Below are 23,511 nucleotides of genomic sequence, written 5' to 3'. Positions count from 1 at the left end.
TAACCACTCGGCCACGGGGCCAGCCCCCTGAAGTGCTGATTTTTAAATATTTTCATTCATCCATATTTCGGGAATTCTTTCTGACAAGTGGCTGCTAGATTTTTTTCTTTTCCAGAACGGTACATCTTGGGCTCTATTTTTCTCTTATTTCTTCATGGAGCACCCCCTGAGATTCTGGAATATCTTTTCAGAAGCATAGACATTTTATTTTTAAACTACAAAAATAACTTGGTAAATTGTTACACATTTATGATGCTGTTTCATTTTTGAGAACAGTAGAAAAGGTTCTCCTTTAATTGTTGCGCTTTGATTACGTAGGGAAAGATATTGGGAATGTTGATTTGATTCAAAATATTTGAGACCCCAGTGCTGTTTGTACTCAAGGAACATAGTCTTGAGAAACAAAATTCAAAGGCGTGAAATGTTAAAAGAGGAAGCTATTTCAAAAGTTAGAAAGACATTGTATGAGGAATTCCCAAATGTACAGACTCGACAATGATTGCCATGTGTTGTGTATTTAATTTAGATCATTTTTTAATGGTCAAGGGATTTAAATTTTTACCGTCATTTGTACAGTGAAGAGGGGATGAAGAGAAATAGTTAAGTAAACACTTCAAAATATTATCCAGAAGTTTTAATCTGTTGGCACTATCTAACATTATTAGACAAATTTTTGAATGACATAGTAGATTGTACAGAAAGGCTAAACTTAAAATGGTTTTAATTCATTCATAATTTGTGTGAGGTGGCCACATGAAAACATTATATAACATTGTAGAGTGAAAATAAATTGTGAAGTTGGTAGTTGATAACTTCCAAAATGATGTTTGTACACACTGAGGATAGCCATTTTGTTTTTTATGTTAGGGAGTAGCTAAGTGCATATTTTCTAATTTATTTTGAAAGAAGGGTACCTCACTTTGTTTCCAGTATTTTTAAGGTTTCATTAATGGTATATTAAAAACATGAAAATTAGTGTATTGTGCAAGTAGAGTGCATAAAGTATAGTAGATTAAAAGTGTGGACTCAGGAATCACACTGTCTGGGGTCCACTTTAGGTATACTGGCTATGTGACCTTGGGCAAATTACATAATGGGCTGAGCCTCAGTTTGCTCATCTGTAAAATGGAAATAATAATTGCTCCTACCTTATGGGGAGCTAATGAGATAATGCCTACAGTACACCCAGCTTAGGGCTGGCGTACGGGACATGCTAAGTACATGTTAGCTTGGACTGTTATTACCTAGGCCATAGTTTTAATGATGTGCTATTTCTACTGTTTCTGTGGGTAATCCAAACTGCTGATGCTTCCCATAATGTCAGTAGGATATAGTTGTAGACTTTGAAGTTAATTCTTTCTTACTACTGTTGGCTAGTGTAATTCTGCTTTTGCCAGTTTCAACTTTGTACTTGATAGTTCTTTTTCTAGGTTGTTGGGTCAGCCTTGGTCTTAGTGTGGCAGACACTGTGGATTCTTATATATTCTTTTTACCTGATAAATTCAGGAAAGAAGTTATGATCCTTGCTTTTTCTCCAGAAGTCTTGCCAAGAGTCTAGCCAATGAAACTGGACCAGAATTGGAAATGGGTGTGTAGAGCAGGTGATTAGGTTGCATTGCTTTGTAGAATTGTACTTTGTAGACTTGTCATAGCACATGACCTAACCATTTAGTGATTTTCCTTAGGTCTAGCCTGGAAGGATAACCTATTATTCATCTTATTTTTTTTTTTTTTTAAAGATTGGCACCTGAGCTAACATCTGTTGCCAATCATTTTTTTCTTTCTTTCTTTTTCTTCTCCTCCCCAAAGCACCCCAGTACATAGTTGTATATTCTAGTTGTAGGTTCTTCTGGCCGTGCTGCATGGGACACCACCTCAGCCTGGCCTGATAGTGGTGCCATGTCTGTGCCCAGGATCCGAACCGGTGAAACCCTGGGCCAGCAAAGTGGAGCGTGTGAACTTAACTGCTGGGCCATGGGCCTGACCCCCCTATTATTCATCTTTAACGTTGTTGTATCGTGGTGGTTAAGAAATGATCTTTGTGTCAGAGTGGATTTGAGTTCCAGCTCTTGTCGTTTACTTATTCTGTAATATTAGGTGTAACTTTGTTAAGCTTTAGCCCCTCTCTTATAAATTGAGAATAATAATAGTATCTGCCTAATTGTGTGGCTGTGAAGATTAAGTGACATTATATATTTAAGTTTAGCACAGTGCCCAGCACATAAGAAACATTCAATGAATTTAACTTTATAAAGAGATAGTACAGGGTAGTAGTAAGTGCAGTGGCTGTCAGATGGAATTTTCTGGGTTCAAATTTCAGCTTCACCACTTACTCTAGCAAGTAATTTAATCTCTCTGATCTCAATTTTATTTATTTTTTGTGTGATTGGGATTATAATATAGCATTGTGAGGATTAAATTAATAAATGCAGATCAGAGTTTCTTAACCTCAGCAGTATTTTTTGGCTGAAGAATTCTTTGTTGTGGAGCTTTCATGGAGCGTTGTAGTATACTTAGTAGATGCCAGTAGCGTGTCTTCTGGATATGATGACCAAAAATGTCTCCATACACGGCCATGTGTCCTCTGCAGGGGCACAGTTGCCTCTGATTGGGAACTGCTGATGTGAATCATGTCTAGCAGTGCCTGGCATGAAGTTAGAGCACAGTAAGTTTTACGTTTTATCATCATTATTAGTAGTGGTACTTTTATTTTTCACCTCTACTACTGCCAGTTAGAAATTTGTTCATAGTGAGGATGCCCGATGAATTGATGTCTTAATTTAAACTGTGGCGTGGGGGCTGGAAGGCACCAAGCAGTCTCATTCCCAGGGTCTTTTCATTTATTTAGGTCTTTGCCTCGATTGCTGTTCCCCATTTATGCCTGGGTCACTCCCTCATTTCAGGTTTTGGCTCCCGGGTTAGCAAGGCCTTCATTTACCATCACACATAGAATGCCCTCGCCCTCACTTGTCACTATTACCCTAGTTTTCCTTCATAGATTTTCTAATCTCCTGATGTCTGTTTTACCCCCCTTTGCCACCCTTATAAGAGTGTAGACTGTGACACAGAGCTTCATCATAGGATAACCCATTAGGCCCTTTGATAGCATTAGTGATTAGTTGTTAGGCTTATGTGCACTACTTTGTTTTTTAAGGAGATCATATGATTAAATACACAGTTTCACTTTGAAGGTATTTCTGAGAAGTTGAGATAATGAATTTTAATTTACTCTTAATTTGAAGGGGGTTTTCGTAGAAGTGTCATTTTTTTCTTGCTGTTGGTGCTTTGTAAATCTTACCTTTTGCATTCTAGTCATTCATGAAACACATAGCACACAATATATGCTGGTTTTACCAGTGTAAGCTAATCTGACTGCAGTATAATTCTCTACCAGTTACAGATGAATCAAGCATTTTAAAGCGGGAAATCTGTCTTCGGACTCAGATTAAATTTATTCGGAATGTTAGTACTAATACTTATTTTTAATTTATTCTGAGTCTTTCCAAAAGGTCGATTAGGAGTACACTCTGCCATGCATAATCAGCGCATGCTGTTCCCTTTGCCTGGAGTACCCTCCGGACTTCTGGGATTCAGCTCACACATCGCCTGTGCAGCCTTTCTTGGCTTCCTGAGTCTCGCCTTCCTCTGTGATGCTGTCTGCAGCCCTTCAATATGACACTTTCCTGTTGTGTTTTGATGTTTACATGTTGTTGTATTTGTTTCTGTGCCTATGCTCTATTTTGGATTGTGAGTTCCCTGAATTTGAGACTTGGTTTGTTTCACCAGTACCTTTGATAATACTTGATAGTAGATGCTTAATAAATATATGAATGAATGTGTAATTTTGAATTAAGCAGATTATCTAATTCTCTGACTTGGCTGGGTACATTTTGTCATCTGTAAACATGCGGTGTGTCTGTGAACCCAGAAATAATTTCTGACTTTAGCATATATGTATTCCAAACTGTTACTATCAATTTAATTAGAAACATACATATCATTAACCATTTAAAATATGCCCCAGGTAGGCTTGTTATGTTTTAATTATTAAATTTGTAATGCCAAATAGAGGGAAGCATTTAAGTAAAACTTCAATGTAAGAAACAGGAATTTGTTTAAATCAAGGAGTCTGTTTAATTAACAGAGATAACTGAATTAACTCTTAATTTTTCTCCTTAATTAGATCTGATTACCTTTGTCTAGCCACATTACCAGCTATCTCAGGGCATTGTATTTTAGATTAATGTCCTTTTTTTTTAAAAAAAGAAAAAAAGTTTTATTTTGGAGCGATTTTAGATTTATAGAACAGTTGCAAACATGGTATAGAGTTGTATATGCCCTTCATCCCGTTTCCCTGGTTGTTGCATCTGACGTAATGCTGGTGCCTTTATCAGAACTGGAGATTGGCATTCGTACATCACTGTAAACTCAGTTCCAGACTGTATTCTGATTTCACCCGTGTTTCTACTGCTGTCCTTTTTCTGTTCTGTGGTCCAGTCCAGGACACCACATTGCATTTGGTAGGTTAGTGTGTTCATGTTAAGTGAGTTAATGTTTCTACAATTGGCTAGCATTTGTTTTCCGATGTAGCATGCAGTGTTTTTATTATTCTATTTTTGATACTGAGCACTTGATATCTGAAACTGATTTTTTTAAAATATATTACTTTATACCAACCTTAAATGTTACTTTCAAGATAGTCTTGTGGGATGGCTGTCTACTATCATTTCTGGCATTCTTCCTTTGGAATTGCCCCCAGAGCCAGTTGCAACTGCTCATGAAAAATCAGTCTTACTAGTTTATAACAATTTCACAAAACACTAGTCTTGTGATGTGGCCTATAGAAATTGTCTTCTTTGGACCCATTAGTTTGGGATGCTTTATACTCTATTCTGTCTTGGAAGCTTCCAAGTCTCATTGGCATATTAAAGGTGTCTCAGACAATGGTAGCTGCTTAGTAAACATTTGTTGAATAAATTAAAGGTGTTGTTAAAGAAATGTAACTTTATCATACTAGTCTTTCTCCGAATTTGGACCATGGAAGACTTTTTCCTGATATGTTTATTTCAATCCAGGGAAACACACTTTATGAGTCATACTAGTTCTGGCCAAAAAAAGTACTGGCAAGTTTGGTTTACCCATCTTATTTACTTTTTTCTTTACTTTTTTAAAGAAATTGATCTTTAAAGACTAGATATTGTCTACTGTTGAGATTAAAAAATGTGCTGCAAGCTCTGAAGGCACTTTTTAATAAAGGAGTTTGGGATAGTTCACTAATAGTAGTAGTATTGAAAAAAATACTTTGCTCATTTAGTTCACTATTTAGGATGGGTTGGTCTTACAGTGTTGTGATTTCAAGCTACGTGACCATAACTTCTGAATGTTCTCCATCACTTGAGAGCTCGTAGCCAGTAGTGGGTGCAGCAGAAAGAATGACCTCAGGTGAAGTTTGTGGAATTTACTGGACTTGTGTTGCTATGGGAGGGAGTGCATTTTCAGTAGATTCAGCAAACCATTTTTAGAAGGAAGTTAGCTGTTTGTTTTTAGAGCTGGAATTGCCTTTTTTTTTCTTTTTGATTCATCTGAGAAAAAAAAGATTATTAATTGGGATAGAACTCTGAAGAGGACGTAGTTTTGGCCTGTGGTAAACTTTGGATTCCAGCACATTCAGATAAAAGATTTGTTGGTAGTTCTAGATACTTACTTTTGTAAGGTTTAGTAAGATTTTTGTAAATTATTTTTTAATTACCAGAAATTTATTATAGTAAAATTTCTTTGGAACCTACAAACATGTTAGTGGAAGTATTAGTGATAGGATAATTGAGCCTTTCTTAGGTACTAAGGTCAGATAGCTTTAGGGAATTAAAACTTTTCCTAACTTTTCATCAGCATTGTGAGCTGTAATTTTCTCCTAATGTTATAAGTTAGAGAATGCATGTAAAATAACCAGCAGGTCAATCAAATAGTTAACATTTTGTTATTTCAGTGCTTTATTAATATTTCGATACAAATAAATTGCAAAATTTGAGAAGAGATGCTGTAATCTTTCTGTTTAGAAGAGGATTAATTTGTGAGACTGAGGAAATTTTCTTACCTTTCTTTAAATTTTAAATTGTGTTAACAGTAAACTACATCTATTTAAAATAAACAGATTGGGAAATTTTGGTGGGTGTATACACTCCTGAAACTACTACCACAGTCAAGATTTAGGACATTTTCATCATCTGCCAGAGTATCTTCCTGTCCCTTTGCAGTCCATCCCTCTCTTGTCCAAGGCCCCAGCCAGTCACTTATTTGTTGGAAAATTGTTTTTAAAGCAGAGCCTTCAGTGAATCAAATCTAGTCAATTTCTAGCTCTGTAGCTCGGTATGAAAGGGTAAGAGCTACGGCTGTGGGCTGCAAAACCTTGAAACCTGGGTTTGAATCTTGGCTCTGTTTTGTGACTTTGGGGAAGACATTTAAATTATTTAAATGCACTTTGTTTGTAAAATAAGGACAATAATAGGGCCTATTTATTATTATTATGTATTGGGAATAAATGAATTAAATATTTAGCAGCATATAATATACGCTCTAGGTAAAATATTTAGCAGCATATAATATGTACCCAGTAAATTCTAGAGTATCTTTGAACTTCTTCCCTCATTTTTATAGGGGAAAGAATTCAAGGACAGTTTGAGAAGATTTTGGTAGATTTGGAGCTAATCTAAAAAACCTTAGAATTTTGGAACCCGAGATGTTCTGGGTTAATTAGTGGAATTTTCTAGCTAACTGAATATTATTAAATTTTTGTTGACTCTGCCCCATCCCCCAAAACACTTTGGTTCTGTTTTCTCTGAAACCAATATTGGAAATAATTTAACTTTGGTAATTGAGGCTCCTCTAGAGCATGAGATGACCTTCGCTGAGCAATACCTAGTGCTTAGGTATGGTTCAAGTAGGAGACTGGCTCAATATCTCTGTAGACCCCACATAACTCGCTAAAATAAATTGGAATCTCTGATACATTGTTTTCTTCTCATTTATCTCATTTTATCCTATCAGGAGTACCCCCTAAAATGTGTGTATGTTCGCTTCTGTGCCTACGTGTGTGTAGTTTTTTTGAGTTTTGATTTGTTGGATTTAGTTAATAGTTTTTTTCCATTTTTCCCCCTACCCCCACCAAAAAATTTTCTGTCTGTTTATATTACCTTTCTTTAAATAATTTAAATGCTTTGTAAATAAAACAAGGCTATTTTACGGTTTTAATAGGTATGTGACAATCATTTAACTGATTTGATTTTAGCTCTTTGATATGGACTTGTAAAAGCAGTGTCTGATTGTTAATTTATGAAAAGATTATGGTTAAAAACGTGGTTTTTGTGGTTTAAGCCATGTAATTCTTTCAAATGTGTCAAATTAATGGACTATATACACAGTTGTTTTTTTTTTAAATAATGAATTGAGTAAACATTTAGTAGGATTTCTGGTAAAATGATATTCTACATGCATGATGAAGAAACATTATTTAGTGAAGATTTGTTCTACATGTCCAAATGTGTATTCTAAAAACAATGAGGATTTTTTTTAAAAACAATTCAGAAATACCTAAGTGTGTTCTTAGACTCAAAACTATTAAAATAATTTGGTTTTAGGTGATTATCAATTGATAGCTTTATTTCTTATGGTATTTTTTTTGTCTTTCTATAGGGTTGAAAGACACACAGAAGTCTTCATGGATATAGTTGATACATTTAATCATTTAATTCCTACTGAACACTTAGATGATGCCCTATTTCTAGGATCCAACCTGGAGAATGAAGTCTGTGAGGATTTTAGTACAAGTCAAAATGTCTTAGAGGACTCGCTGAAGAACATGCTCAGCGATAAGGATCCTATGCTAGGATCTGCAAGTAAGCAGTTCTGTTTGCCTGTTTTGGATAGCAATGATCCCAATTTCCAGAGGCCTTGTTCAACAGGTAATTCTTACTTTTTTTTTTTTAGTTTGAAATTTAAAATAAAAAGAATTTTCAGCAGCATCTTTTTTTTTTTTTTTTTGATGAGGGTAGTGAATTTAGGGTTCTTTCCTTTGAATTGAGAGCTGCTTTTCTAGGCATCAGATTTAGAATTTAAATTAAATTTTCTTCTAAGGAGTGTGGAATTACCTTTGAGGATATTATGGATATAGACTGGGTAACCATATAATTTAGCATCCAAAGTGGATACTTTGTGAGAATTACAGGGGGTGCTGTTAATAATTACATCATGACAACAGGTGTAAATTGGGACTCTCCCTAGCAAATAGGGATTGCCTTCCAAATTGGGACATGTTGTCACCCTAGGCCTGCTGGAGTCAGGGGGAACTACTGAATTGACCTCAGTGCCCCTCCCAGCCCTTTAAATTTTATCTATTGTGTGCTCCCATTTCAGATCTTTTGGTATTTTGTACATGTATCTCAGAGAAGGCACTCTAGACCCGTGCTGTCCACTGTGGTACCCACTAGCCACATACAACTGTTAATCACTTGAAATGAGTCTGGTCCTAACTGAGATGTGCTGTAAAATGCACGTTAGATTTTAAAGACTCAGTAAGGAGAAAGAATGTACAATGTTTTCGTCAAATTTTTTTCAATGTTGATTACATGCTGAGGTGATATTTTAGATATTTTGGTTAAATGAAATAAATTATTAAAATTAATTTCATTTGTTTTCTTTTCACCTTTTCTAAAGGTGACTACTTGAAAATTTAAAGTTATATATGTGGCTTTCATTATATTTCTAGTGGGCCAGCGCTATTCTAGGATCTGTAGTTGAAGTAACTGAAAGATCGAGGATAGTAACTTTCCGTAGGGCTAAACTAATTCTTAAGAAATTACTTAGAGATATGTTAATATGTGGAAAAATATGTAGATTTTCTTTTATAGAGCAAAGAAATAATTACAACAAACTTTGGAGCAGTTATCTGTTCTGTGAGCTAAGATGAGGTAAGGGAAAGCCAGGCTCTCCCTCCCTTTTCCCTAGAGTAGTTCACGGGTATTTGTGGTGGTGGTCTGTTTTTCAATGATTCTAGACTTCTGCACTACAGTTTCTCAGTATGTTTTTTATTTTCCTTTTACTATTTTGTACCTAATATTTTGATGTAATATTACTTAAAGTTTATATTAGGTGGCCCGCTGTTCATCCATAACTGTCAGATTACTGTGCCTGAAGACCTCAGCACTTTGGCTGCTAGCGATCTTGTCACTTTAACAACTCCTTACTATTGAGGTCTTTGGAATTGCTTGCTGATGGTGTATCTCTGAACTGTATACATTGTGTTGTGTTATTGCATAGGTTTACATTGTTTTTGTTGTATTTTAAATGTTTTAAAGCTTTTAAAGTTTTATTTTATGTATGCATTGTTCAAGTTTTACTTTGGTTCCTGTGTCGGTACAGTTTATCTAATTATCTTCATTGTCAAACACTTTTGACAGTGTTTGGTTGTACGTGCAAAGTCTCACAGTTTAGTCCAAATTCAGGAAAAACATGTATTGAATACTTATGTGCTTGTTACTGGAAGTACAGTTCCCCTCAAGGATGTTATACTGCGCCTGGAATGGGCAACTGTATCATCCTATTAGACTTTACTTATAAAATCCCAGCCCTTTATGTAATACTGGTATTCCTACTTGCTATCTTTTTTCTTTTTTAATTGATTTCGGATGATATGAAAAGTTTTTATTGATGTGAAAAGTCTCTTCAGTTTTGGTGAATATTTCTTTTGCTAATAGAAGACTTAGAACATCTTTATTGAAGTAATTAAATATTTTTAAGGTATGATTAATACTTGTTTATGATTCTATTATCTTGTAAACTTTAACTTTTTTATTTAAGAACTTACATGCAATTATTTTCTAATTTTAAATTTATTTGCTGCAATTATTTACCTTGGTTCTGAAGGAGAACTGTTTGTATTCATATATATGTAGTATGTGTGTTTTTAAGCTGTTTAAAGGAATATGTAGGGGAAACTTAAATTAATAAAGCTCCCCTGTCCAGGATTCTTTCCATGTCGTTGTACTGTCAGGCAGGGGATTGATCTTGATTACTTCAGAGTTCCTTCTGCCCTTGGGGATATTTGGTTCACTATAAGACCTGTATACTTTCTAATGATAGCAAAATGGAAAACGTTAAAAAGTATTTAAAAAAATGTGTTTTGAAATAATTTTAGATTTAAGAGAGCATCACAAACAAGAAATTTTGTTTAGTGAAAACCCCATGTGGAGAACTTTTATAACTCAGCTATTCACAAACTACTTCATCTTTTTGTTCTTAAGTAAAAATGACATAGCTCTTACCCAGATGTTTGTACTTGGCTCTGTAGGTCTTTCCTAATTGTCTTGTGAAGCTTAGCAGGGAAATGACCCTATCAGTATTCCTCAAACCAAGGAAAGCTGTAGATTATGGTTATTTTGTAACCGTGGTTTTGACAGTGCAGAATTAGCAAGCAGAATAACTGCTGTCTTCTTCTCTGCTATGCTGAACCAGGTTGGTTGCTGTAGTTGTTGAAGACCAATTTTTTGTTGGTGTAGTTGAATGGCTTGCATTGTATTTCAGCTGTCTCTAGGAATCATAGAGTAACTTTAAAAATTGTAAAAATAGGAAAGAAACATGGAAGATTACATTTAGTGCTCTGTCAGATGTGCAGAAGTTAGGATTCCAGTGGTTTCATTTTGAGAGATAACTGGTAGATTTCTGTTCCTCTTTTGGAATGCTTTTGACTCTGTAAAGTATTTCTTTATGTAATTGTAGTGTTTGCATATGGTTTTTAGGTTTGCCCAATAATAAATTCTTTCCTTTTTTTTGATAAGGAAGATTGACTGCTAGCATCTGTTGCCAATCTTCCTCTTTTTGCTTGAGGAAGATTGTCGCTGAGCTGACATCTATGCCAGTCTTCCTCTGTCTTGTATGTGGGACTCTGTCACAGCATGGCTGATGAGTGGTGCAGGTCTGTGCCAGGGATCTGAACCTGTGAACCTGGGCTGCTGGAGTGGAGTGCACGAATTTAACCACTACCCATCAGGCTGGCCCCAACGTTATTTTTTTTTTAAACTCCAGTGAGTAAGGAAAATCAAGTATTGGGGAAGTATTTGATCTTGATGATCAAACCAGTTATTGGTATCCTTAAAAAAATCCTGATACCTTATCCTTAAAATAAAAACATTTTCCCAAGTAATGGGTTCAAGATACCAAATGTGTTGTTTATATATACCACTTGAGGAATGTATTCAAAATTATTGAAATGGTGTTTGAAAAACTAGAATTATCAGTGTCATGAAGAAATGTTTATTTTCTCTCTCATTTTACAAACCTGTTCCCCTTTTACATAGACACTGATTCATAAATGTGAAACAAATCTTGTATTTATGACCCATTTCTTTATATGGTATATTGAATATAAATGTTCAGTGGCTGTAATTTGATGTATTTCCTTAAGACCAGGAAGATAGACACACTGTAGACATACGGGTATTCAGAGCAGCCTTTCATTCATATGGCGCTTGTAGCTACCGCCTCCTTCAGTGAAACCAAGGTGTCCTTTCCAGGCTACATTGTGCTTACAAAATCATCATTCACTCAATTAAAAACAAACTTCCTGTGGCATGGTTTTTGGAGATTAAACACGTCAAAAAATCATTAAATTCTTACCATCATCTTGCATATTTGCTAAGAGTCGATTCATATTATGTACTTGTGTTTTTTTCAACTGTAAAGGAAAATTTCTGTTAGCATGCATATATGATAGCTGCTTTCCTATCGTGAATGCCATTGATAATATATAACATCAAGCAGTGTTCAATAAGAAGTTTAGCTTGTACTGCTTTCTTTTGGAGCAAAGTATTGTAATACATGTTAAGACTGGTTTTACAAGCTTCTCAGCAATGATATGATTTGGTCCCTTTTTTGGCACAGACATTTTTAACTATTAATCATAGCTCTGTAGTTTGGGACTTCTTCATCATGAGAGGCAGCATTCGTCTGTGTAATATTGGAAAAATTATATTGTATTCTGGAAAAATGGTGTTCTGCATCACTGAGGTTTGTTTAAAAGGTATTAAGTTTTTATGGTTTCATGCTTTTCTTGGATGACATTTTCTTTTTATTTGTTTATTTTTTTGAGGAAGATTAGCCCTGAGCTAACTACTGCCAGTCCTCCCTTTTTGCTGAGGAAGACTGGCCCTGAGCTAACATCCTGCCCATCTTCCTCTACTTTATATGTGGGACGCCTACCACAGCATGGCGTGCTAAGTGGTGCCATGTCCGCACCCGGGATCTGAACCGGTGAACCCTGGGCCGCCAACAAGCAGAACGTGCGAACTTAACCACTGCGCCACTGGGCTGGCTCCTTGGATGACATTTTCAATCAGGCAGTACATTGAACTAAATACAGTGGACCCTGGTCCAGTAGAAACCACTTTTCAGATAGTAATTATCGTTCTTCTTATTGGTATTTTAGGCGGGGGTGGCGAACTCTGTGGAAATTGATTGCACATGTAGATCCAGTTATACATATAAATTCATTCCATGTTTGCGCTGGGGTCTTTTTTCACTACTTTTGTTTATTATTCTGAATGGTAGTATTTGCTGTTATTTTTTTTCACTTCTGTGCTTTAATGACCCTTTTGCGCCATTGATCTTATTTTTGAGAATTGCATTTGAATTAGAAAATACAAATTTAATGTGTCATGCAAATGAGCTGAAAATATATTGGTTAAGACAAAGCATATACTCTTAATTGAATGTTAAAGAGTAACTGATCAGCCTTGTAGGAACATGCATAACCTTTAAGAATAAAACTTCATTTCTGTAAATGGATGGTTAATATTAAATATCATTTCAAGTTATACTTAGGGGAGTTTTGGTGAAACTAGGGTATATTCAGAACAGAGCAAATAAAAAAGAGAGGCAAACACCTTATAGAATTACAGATGTAAATTAGTGGAGAGCAGAAGATGCTGGAAGCTGGAAAGAGTAGAACGCGATAGTAGCCATAAATGCTTGAAAGGTTGTCACATTGGTGAGAGATTGGACATTTTTATGGATAACAGGAAAACGCCAGATCCACCAGGGAGCAGTTAGAGGGGGGCAGAGTTTGATTGGTTAAAAGGAAGAACTTGAGGTTCCCAAAAGATAGAATGATAGGTTCCCTGGGGATATAGGATTTATTGTGGATGTGACCCTCTTGCCTGGGGTGTTTCATCGGACATTTTAGTTATCAGGTAGTTGTTTCTATTAGGTGGCCTTTTATGGTCTGTTCCAACATAGAGTGTCTCTGTTACTTCTTCTTTATTAAAAATTAGACGGTTTAATCCTAAATCCTATTTGCAGGCTTGATGTATTTCATTGCTTCTTTAAATTCTTTGAAATACAGCTTCATAGCTCAGTGATAACTGCATTTATGTAAGCAGCTTTCATTGCTCTTAATTCACTCTGTTTCTTGCCGTCTTATTTCTTATACTTTCTCCTTGTTATAGATTGTTTTTCAATTTAGACATTTTTGATAGATTATGTCAGTTCTTCTCGAACAGGTATTTTTCGTTAGTCATTGATACAGGTCATCCTAAATACCAAAATAACAGAATTGGATTCAGAGAAAACAAATAAGCCCTTTAACACAAACACTAAAGTATCACTTTCTAAACTTAGAAAATCCAGAGGTAGGGAATTTCTGGCCCAAGACCAGAGTTTTCCAATTTATGTTTTTAGTGTATATATTTTGTGGCATTTCTCTGTTTTACCTTTACTTGAGTCAGTTGACTTTTGCTTCCTTAGCCTGACATAATATAAAGCCAAGTATATTTTTACTTTGCATTGCCTGAGCATTTAATTTTCTGTCGTTTTAATTTAAAGTGAGAAATAAAATTAATCATGTCTTCATCACTATATCCCTGATATCTTTGTTTCTTCCTTTCATCTATTGCTTAAAATTCATTCCCTTGTTATTCCTGAAGCCCGTTGCTTATTTGACTTAAAACACAAACCTTGGATCAAGACTAGTACAGTTTTTATTTTTTGGGTTGCTGACTGCATTTTTTTTTTAAAAAACTTGAATTTCTATGCTATTCTAACAGGATTCTTTTTCCAGTGTCTTGGGCGTACTTTTGGTTCTGTTGAGTCTACCTTTTTTTCTGGAGACCTGCCTCCCAGAGCCCTCTGTCATTGGCCTGTTGCTGTCTGGGTTTGCTGTTCTCTAGGCCTCTTGTGCATCTGTCATCCCGAGCTTCACTGCCCTTCTTGAGTAGAGTGGTTGTTTGCCTGTATTTCATCTTCTTTATCTCTGCCTTCTTTATTTAATGACATCCTTTCTAGTAATATCATACCTAACTAATAGTCAGCCTTTATATAGAAAACAAAGTTGAGTATCAGTGCCTTAACATGTTAAGGTGTTGTTCTGAGTCTGCTGTCGTCGGTGTTGCTGATGGGTTGCCTGCTCCTTGCAGGGGACGTGTTGCTTTCTTAGGTGGCCTTCGCACACCCCAGCTTTAGAGCTTCTCTGTCTTCTCGTGTGCAGTCTTTCATTGTGTTTGCTGGGCACTTGGTGGCCTTTTCAGTTTGGGGAGTGATCCCTTCAGCTCTGGGAAATTTTCTGTTTTTCTTTGCAGACTCTTAGTAGAAAGCTGGCCCTTCTGGATTAATTGCTCATTTTTCTTATCTCTTTCTTGCATCTTTGCCATCGATTTGTTTTAGTCTTTGTGTAGATTTACTGCCTTATTTTCCATCTCTCTGAGGATTTAATTTGACAATTACCATTTCTAAGAACTCTTGTTATCTTTATTCATACCATTTTTAAATAGTATTCTATTGTCATAGGGATCTAGTCAGAGCTCTTTATAGTCTAAATTGGTTTTTCTATTTGTTTATTTTGATCTTTCCCATAGTGTTGCAAGCTTTCCCCAAATGTCTGATTATTTTTGGTTGCTTGTTGATGTTTAAAATGGGAGGAAATAGGAAATTTATGTCAAGTTTTGCTGTGAGGTAAGTGGGCTTTAGCTTAAGAGCCTGCAGGTATTTGGGGGACCCCTAAATACCAGGGTGAGGGGTCCCTCTCCTTAGGTAGAGACTCTCTTATTTCCTCCAACTGGTTCATTCAGTTTTCGTTAAGAAAAGATTTTCTTGCTCAGAGTTCAGTGCTTGGCTCTAGGCCTTGCTGGGTACTGCAGTGGGGGAAAGGATGAGGTTGACCTCTCAGTAGTTAGGCCTTAAGTTAATTCCTTATTTCTAGCCCAGCTCACTGCCAGTGCTCTCTACCATTCCATTTCTAGAAACTCTGTATGTTTGTTGGGTGGAGTTGTTCCTTAAGCTGTAGCTCCCTTTGGCTCTAGGCTGTAACTTTTCCCTGCTGTTCCATTAATCTCTTCTATTCAATTTTCTTTTCATCTTTTAGAAATTTGTTAAAATCTGTTGTCTGGGGGCCACCCTGTGGCCAAGTGGTTCAGTTCCCATGCTCCGCTTCGGCGGCCCAGGGTTTCGCTGGTTGGGATCCTGGGCGCTGACATGGCATCACTCATCAGGCCACCGTGAGGCGGCATCCCACATGCCACAGCTAGAAGGACCCACAACTAAAAAAAAAATATATACAACTATATACTGGGGGGATTTGGGGAGAAAAAAGCAGAAAACAAACAAAAAAATCTATTGTCTGCTTTTGGGCTCCCTCCTCTTCTCTCGTCTTCTCCTCTTTGTTATTATGTGCTTTTCTTTGTATTCCTTTATTCTTATTTTAATGGATTTAGAGAGAAGGAGGAGATAAAAAGTCTGCCATTTTGAACTAATGACTCTCTTTTAATTAAGTCAGAATAGACATAAAATTTCTGATAACCAGTAATTCTTAAGTGTTTGGAACCCTGTCTGTTATTACCATGCCTTTGTCACTGTTGAATTTTACCCTGTTGTTTATTTCTCCCATGGTCAATTGCATTTGTTCCCTTTTTTCCAAGATTTTTTAATCTATTAGTAATATTAATCTTAATTGCTAGTTTTCTGTTGGTAATAAAGCTATTAACAGACTTCTCAGTTTGTAAGTATATTAGGGTTTTCTAGAGAAACAGAACCAATAGAGTGTGTATGTGTGTGTGTGTGTGTGTGTGTGTATGTATGGAGAGAGAGAGAGAGAGATTGAGATTGGTTTATTTTAAGAAATTGGTTTATGCAGTTGTGGTGGCTGACAAGCCCCGAATCTGTAGCTTAGGCTGATAGACTGGAGACCCAGGGAAGAATAGATCTTGGAGCTTGAGTCTGAAGGCAGTCTGGAGACAGAATTCGCTCTTACTTTAGGGACCTCCATCTTTTTTCTTTTAAGGCCTTCAACTGATTCAGTGAGGCCCGCCCATATTATGGAGGATAATCTAGTTTTCTCAAAGTCTACTGGTTTAAATGTTAATCTCCTCTAAAATATGCTTTCACATTTAGACTGGCGTTTCACTAAATATCTGGGTGCTGTGGCATAACCAGATTGACACAATGTTAACCATCAGAGCAAGGTACCAAACTCTTCGAACATGGTGAATTATTTGAACTATTACTGCTAGTTGATATATGTTGTTGCGAAACTAGCTTTAATCTCGGGATTTTTGGGAAAATGGTTTCATGGGGGAGTTTGCAGGTAGAGACAACTTATAAAGCTCCCAGGTATTTTCTCTTGCAGGGGATTATATAAAAGGGAAGTTGATAAAATAGCTAATATATATGGGTGTTAATGTACCAAGTACTGTACAAAAGTACTTTGCCAGCATTATCTCATTAACTCTTCCCAAAAACCTTAAGAGCTGTAGATAAGTATTATTAACCCCATTTTATGGCTGAATAAACAGATTTTGAGGTTGGTTGAGTACTTTCCCAGGTTCACTAGCCAGTAAGTCGTAGTACTTGGACTAGAATAGACTCTCAGTCTTTCTGCCTCCAAGTACATGCATGCTCTTAAGAGCATGGCTCTAAACTGTGTCCCAGATTTCATTTGGCTGCATGGTCGGCAAAATCAGGATGAGGAGTTTTTTTTTTAAGTTCTGTTTTTAAAAGAACAAAGGAGATAGTTGTCTTCTTTCCCTTTGAAAGAATATGTGCATTTGTAGGAGACATTTATGAATGCCTGAAATGGTTCTCGTCCTTGAAGACCAAGAGGTTTTAGAGAGAGAGAATCATTGGCTAGTGATTTAGTGAGTCATGAGTACTGGAAAGATGCTCTAAGGATGTGCCTTTACTAAGTGCCAACAGGTACCACAAGCTACGTAAAACCTTTATCAGATAAGGTATTGATTCAGGGTGGTATTTGGTTAGATATAAGGAAAAATCTAACTTCCTCCCTCCTCTTTTTACAGTTGAAGAAATTGAGACATAAATCGTGAGGGACCAGCCCAGCGGCGTAGTGGTTAAGTTCTTGTGCTCCACTTTGGCTGCCTGGGTTTGCGGGGTTGGATCCCAGGCGCAAACATACACACTGCTCATCAAGCCATGCTGTGGCAGCATGCAGCATACAAAGTAGGGGAACACTGGCACACATGTTAGCTCAGGGACAATCTTCCTCACAAAGATAAAATAAATACATAAACAAACAGGAAGAAATTTTGTTAAAAATGGGCTGGTTTTGGCTTTATTCACTTACTAAATGTCTGTTTTGGATTAGGTAGTATGCCTGTCAGTAGATATACAATATTGAGTAAAACAAAACTTGATCTCTGTTCTCATGGAGCTTAAAGTTTAATATGGGAATAATTTTCTTCTTATTTTTCTGAGGATGCTTAATAAGGCTAGTTATTTATTTCACATTCACCTATTGGGAGAAGTAGTCTGCCATGGGCCTTGTGTGTCCCTGAGCTTTTCTGTTGGGTGTGCCAAGAATGCAGGGTCCTGGCCACTCTTTAACTGGGCCATTTTTTAGGCTCATGTTTGCAGGAAGCAGCCTTGAAGAATGAGCTAACATTTTCTCCTTCACCCCCACCTCTTACCCCAGAGAAAGAGCAGGCTTGCTTACTGCTCACTATGAAAGCAATACATCTCCCACACTGTTACTCTCCTGCATCTCAACCCACTGTGTGTAAGCAGCTATCTGGGCCCTCCTGCATTGCCCCTATGGGACTTGGGGGATGGGGCAAAGGGAACTGACACAATGTCATGATCATGCTGCTTGCTCTGCTGTGATGACAGCGTTCTTTGTCTCTGACCCAGTAGTCTCATGTCTTCTGTCAACACCATTTATCAGTAATGGGCTATTTTGTTAGTTTGCAAGTGGGGTAAAATCCCAGACCCTTGACACTTCTTGGCATTACTGTATTAAAGCTCGGAAATGATTCATGGGGACTTATCAGGCACTTTAATTATTAAAGATAAAAACAATTTTCAACTAAATTAAACTTACCTTCGTGAAGGCAGGGATCGCTCTGTATATGTTGTTCATACAGGCACTAGAATAGTGCCCAGCCTAACAGTTGTAGGTGTTCAGTAAATTCTAACTGGGGGGAAAAGAAAGAACATAAGGAAAGGAAAAAAGTAGGGCCAGGTGGTGGGACTAGGAGTTGAGATAGTCAATAAAATGCTTGCTGCAGGGCGGCACAACTTTGGCTGTCAGATTTCTTACAGTCAGTGTGGAAGGAAAACATTCCAAGGTGAAAAATTAGTGCCCTTTAGGTAAAAACAAATCCAGTGCCCAGGAAAAGGAAAACTATTTCTGCCACTAAAACTGGAAAGAAATTTCATCCACAGTTTTATGATGCATAGTATGATAAAAGAAAATCTTTAACAATATATTGTCAGTGAAAGTTGGGTTTTTTCTTATAATACCCTTCAATACGTATTCCCTCATAAGCCGTCTTACAGGGACTAATATAATGGTCTGACACACTCCCAGATTAGAATTTAGTTATCTTTCGGACAACTTACCTTGGACATCATTTCTCACACCAGATTTTTATTTATTTATTTATTTTTAAAAGATTTTATTTTTTCCTTTTTCTCCCCAAAGCACCCCCGGTACATAGTTGCATATTTTTAGTTGTGGCTCCTTCTAGTTGTGGCATGTGGGAGGCTGCCTCAGCATGGCTTGATGAGCAGTGCCATGTCTGGCCCAGGATCCGAACCTCGAAACCCTGGGGCGCCGAAGTGGAGCTCAAGAACTTAACCACTCAGCCACAGGGTGGCCCCTCACACCAAATTTTTAAATATACTGACGTGAAGGTGAGTTCTATAATGTCATTTGAGAACTGTTGGGAATGCAATTACCCTTTTTTTTTTGCCAGCTAAGTGCATAGACATAAGCTTTATGAATACACAGGGCAATGTATGGGATTGTGGAAATTTAAAGGCTCTGATCAGGGCATTTGTTTGCATAGGAGGCTTCTCTGTACTCTGGACAGAGGACAGCCAAGATTTTCCTTGGACAGTGACTTTGGGATCCTCTGTTATGCATAAATGAATAGGAGAAGCCTCATAAATTGCAGAAATAAATGTGGGCGTAGATAATTTTTGTTTTATAGCCTATATTTAAAGAGGCAAGTTGTTGAGTCAAATTTGTAGACTCTGTCTGTAGTCCAGTTGGTTACTCTTGCTGTTTTCTTTCGTCGTGGCGGGATTATGGAATCCCTAGTTGCCGATTTCACCAGAAACACCACCACCTGCATTCCTTGGAAACCTTTAGGCTTCTGCTTTCTGCTTCTACTCCTTGTACTTTTCTCCTGTCCAAATTTTTTTGCCTTAGTTGGAGCATGTGCTGAAAAGATTTCTGAACTGGAGCTACTAGTGTTGGTATTGTCCTCTGCTGTCTCTTCTTTCCTAAACTACTGCGTTTCCCTAATTTTGACCTTCTTTTATCATAGACTTTTTATTACGTCTCTGAGTGCATCTTGAATGATAAATTAGTTACCAAATACATACATACATAACAAAGAAGGTAAATTGTCATGGGATGATTAGCTAAAAGTTTACTAAAGCAGAGGAATATCTAAAATGGTGACATTGTTCTCAGCATAGTTGGTCTAATTCCTTGCTGTCTGAGCTATTTTCCTGTAACAAGAGTCTGAGATGAGGATAAGAGCATTTTGCTAGGAGGGTTGTACAACTCCAGTGGGGACAATCAGAATACAGTGTGAATGATGTCCCCCTAAGTTGAGTGGACAGCAGCCTGGGATAGTTTAAAGGAGTGAACATTAATTTATATGTAGATTATTTTTATTTAAAATGATGTCTGATAATTATTTGATTACATTGTGGTTATTTTAATAGTTCTTAATTTTCTTAAATAGGAGAGACAGCACATCTGACAAATCTCATTGTAACACTACTGGTTTGAAAAACTAGTCTAAAACTACATTTCTATCTGGGATTATTGGATGACCACCACTTGGTGGTGTATTCTAATTGCAAGAAAAGAGAAAACTCTCTCTTGTGTTTTGAGTCAGAAAGGCAAGGAATTTTTTTCTCTTCCCAGTAATAAGTATAATCTGATAATTTATAGCTGTCATCACAGTCAGGATTTTGTTATCTAAAAATGTAGAATTCATAAAATATGGCTGGCACAATATTTTGAAGAGAACACATGTCAGATACTAAAGATATCTTAAATTGTATTAAAGTATAGTTAAAAAGAAGAACACAACAGACATGAGTCAGTTCTGAAGATGTATACATTTGAATTTACTTTTCTCATTAAAAATTAGGAATGGTCGTGGCCGGCCCAGTGGCGTAGCGGTTAAGTTCACACATTCCGCTTCTCGTCGGCCCGGGGTTCGTCGGTTCAGATCCCAGGTGTGGACATGGCACTACTTGGCAAAAGCCATGCTGTGGTAGGCGTCACATATATAAAGTGGAGGAAGATGGGCATGGATGTTGGCTCAGGGTCAATCTTCCTCAGCAAAAAGAGGAGGATTGGCAGCAGTTAGCCCGGGGCTAATCTTCCTCAAAAAAAAAAAAATCAGGAATGGTCATATTTCCAGATTAGCTTTCATATGCTTTTTAAACCCATAACTCTGTTCATTTAGAATAATAATACAATGAGCCTGGCCTCTGACCCCTGGTTTTGTGCAGAAGTATGAAAGAGAAGTGGTTTTTAAACCTCTTATCCTGGGACAGCTTGAGAGTATGTAATGTGCTTGTTGTTGACCATCTTATCTTTTATTTTATGAATGCTCTCACCTTTCTACCTCTTCTTTCTTCCCAGCTGAATTCTTTTCAGCCTTATTCTTGATTTGCAAAAAAAGGTTTTTTTTCCTTTAGAATTCACTGCTTACTCTATAATCAGAATTTATTTTTATACCTTGTCTGTGATGTCAGCTCAGAATTTAAGCAAGTAATCTTATCACATTAGTATATAGCTAATTTAAACACGATTAATAGGTCTTTAACAGTGTCAGAACTGTTTGCATTATTAAAACAGGATATTTTCTAATGCAAATGATTTTGCAATTGTTGGATGTTTGTACGTTTTTCCATAGTAGAGTAAAAGAGTTTTATGGCACTGTGTGTGTATAATGGGTAGTATTCTTTGGACAGAAAGGGTAGTATTCTATGATTTTGCAATTTGAAAGACTAGGGTTCTTAATTTGATAATTGTTTAATGTGGTACCAACTTGATAAAATGTGCTTATAATCAGAACATTGTTACATACTTGATATGCAAATGATATTTAGCTTACTAATCAACATGAGATGGTTTATGAACAGCTTTTTAATATTTAAAGTAGTGAATTATTCTTTGTAACTTGAAAATAATTTTGGTATAAAGAAAATCACGGATATTTGAGTAAACACTTTCTTGACCTTGGTTTTGACCTTTATTCCTTTGTCTAATTAACCCTATGATTTTTATTCTTACCATTTTTTTTCCGTCAGGAAGAAAAATGAATAATAAAATCTCTAAGCCCTTTACTTTGCTGTCTTTTTGATGATGTTGACCAAAAAAGAATTCTGATAAAAGATAGAGAGCTGCCTCTGCGATTCTTCTGGGATCTCAAGGATGAGATTATTTGGCTGACTTTTAGTGGCCCTAGAGAGAGAGAGAGAGAGAGAGAGAGAGAGAGAGAGAGAGAGAGAGCGAGCTTGTTTTAGGGTCCTACCCTGGCCTACCTTCCCTATCCTAGAGATGGATATATCTTCCAGCCAGAGGAGTTGAATTTCATAATTCCTTGGCATTGGGAGATCCTTGTGATTATTAAAGAATTAGGAAATCCTAGCTACCTGAATTTCCCCAATCAGAGACCTAGTCATCCTCAGCCTCCTGGCTGATTCCAGAAATGCTTTCCCTATTTGAGGCTCTCTGATCTTTTCCTAGTCTGTTGCTGTCATGGATTTGGTTCTTATAGGTTGTGACTCATCCCACGGGTTGTGACTCACGGGGTCATCTTGATCAAAAAGTTTTGTCTTTTGGCCTAGGAGTAGGGTCAGCTGGAAGTGATAGAAAACTCCAAATAACAGTGGTATAAAGAAAGAAATTTATTTTGTCATGTAATAGCCCAAAAGAAAGTGATAGAGAGCTGGTATGGAGCTCTCACAGTGTCGAGGACTGAAGTGCCTTCTGCCTGCACTGCTATGTTTGAGCCCTGACTGCGGGTTCACCTCGTAGTTTGAGATGGCTCCTCCAGCTATCCAGTTGGATTCTAGTTAGGAAAGGGGGAAGGGGAAGGTAGCATCCTCCTTTACGGTCGTAGTCTGAGAGTTGCCTATACCATTTCTCCTTTCATTCCATTCGCCATAATTTACACAGTGGCACACCTAGCAGTAAGGCAGATTTAAAGGTGTAGTCTTTATTTTGGGCTAAAATAAAACCGGAATTCTAGTGAATGAAGAAGGATGGCTGAATTGGGTAACAGCGAGCCAGCCTTGTCAAGCACAGCTTCTGTAGTTATCTGTGGGCAGGCTAAGATCAGGACATTTTTTTGTATGGTGAGCTGACCCCAGTTCACAGGTCATCCTGGGATGTTTTAATTCTTGGCTTGTTCTCAGACCTGATATTACTTCACTTGTTAGAGACTATTCTAGGCTGCATATCTATTTTTTACTCCTAACTAATGGAACTTGGGCCTCAGTTCGTCAAATTCAGGTCTCTGTTCATAGAACATGATCATCTGCTCATATACAAAATTTTATAGGGAGACTGAATTCTTGTGTTGTTTCACCCTGAAGGGGCAGGTGTCAAAACTGCTACTTGTCTATCTGAGGCTTCATTTCATTAAAGTAATGCTATTGAAACTTTTTTGACTTACATGTTTATCAGTAAGACTTTTTTGAGTACCCATCAATACTTGTATGTATATAAGTTGTCTTACGTACTAATATATCAATGCCCATTATATAACACATAGAGTAGATATTTTAAAATGAGCTACAGATAACATAAGTGATATTTACACTTTAAAAATTATTGATTAAAATTATCAATTGTATAAGAACTTTTTTGGAGTTCAGTATGATTGAATATACTTACTTATTTTTGAAAATTTCATCTTGTCATTCTGATATAATCCTATTCTTTTTTCTTTTTGTGGTGAGGAAGAGTTTCCCTGAGCTAAC

The 23,511-nt window shown here is 36.8% G+C and overlaps 1 protein-coding gene across 4 annotated transcripts in view; it reads left to right on the top strand.

The window, feature by feature from the left end:
• The window catches only part of PHF3 (PHD finger protein 3), a 76,306-nt gene that overhangs the window by 3,148 nt on the left and 49,647 nt on the right, over positions 1-23,511 (top strand). Inside the window, exon 2 of one of the 4 annotated variants that reach the window (XM_044776942.2) lies at positions 7,690-7,892. The exons of 1 other annotated variant lie outside the window; for it this stretch is intronic. In XM_044776942.2, coding sequence (XP_044632877.1) covers positions 7,715-7,892 — 178 coding nt within the window. In that variant the 5' untranslated portion in view covers positions 7,690-7,714. Of the gene's footprint in view, positions 1-7,689; positions 7,959-23,511 lie in introns of those variants that run through there. 2 more of the 4 variants (XM_044776939.2, XM_044776943.2) reach the window with 2 other exon arrangements.

The sequence above is a fragment of the Equus asinus genome, chromosome 8 (assembly GCF_041296235.1).
Source record: "Equus asinus isolate D_3611 breed Donkey chromosome 8, EquAss-T2T_v2, whole genome shotgun sequence".
Taxonomy (NCBI): domain Eukaryota; kingdom Metazoa; phylum Chordata; class Mammalia; order Perissodactyla; family Equidae; genus Equus; species Equus asinus.
Note: the sequence above shows the minus strand (reverse complement) of the source record. Positions and strands in the feature narration are given on the sequence as shown.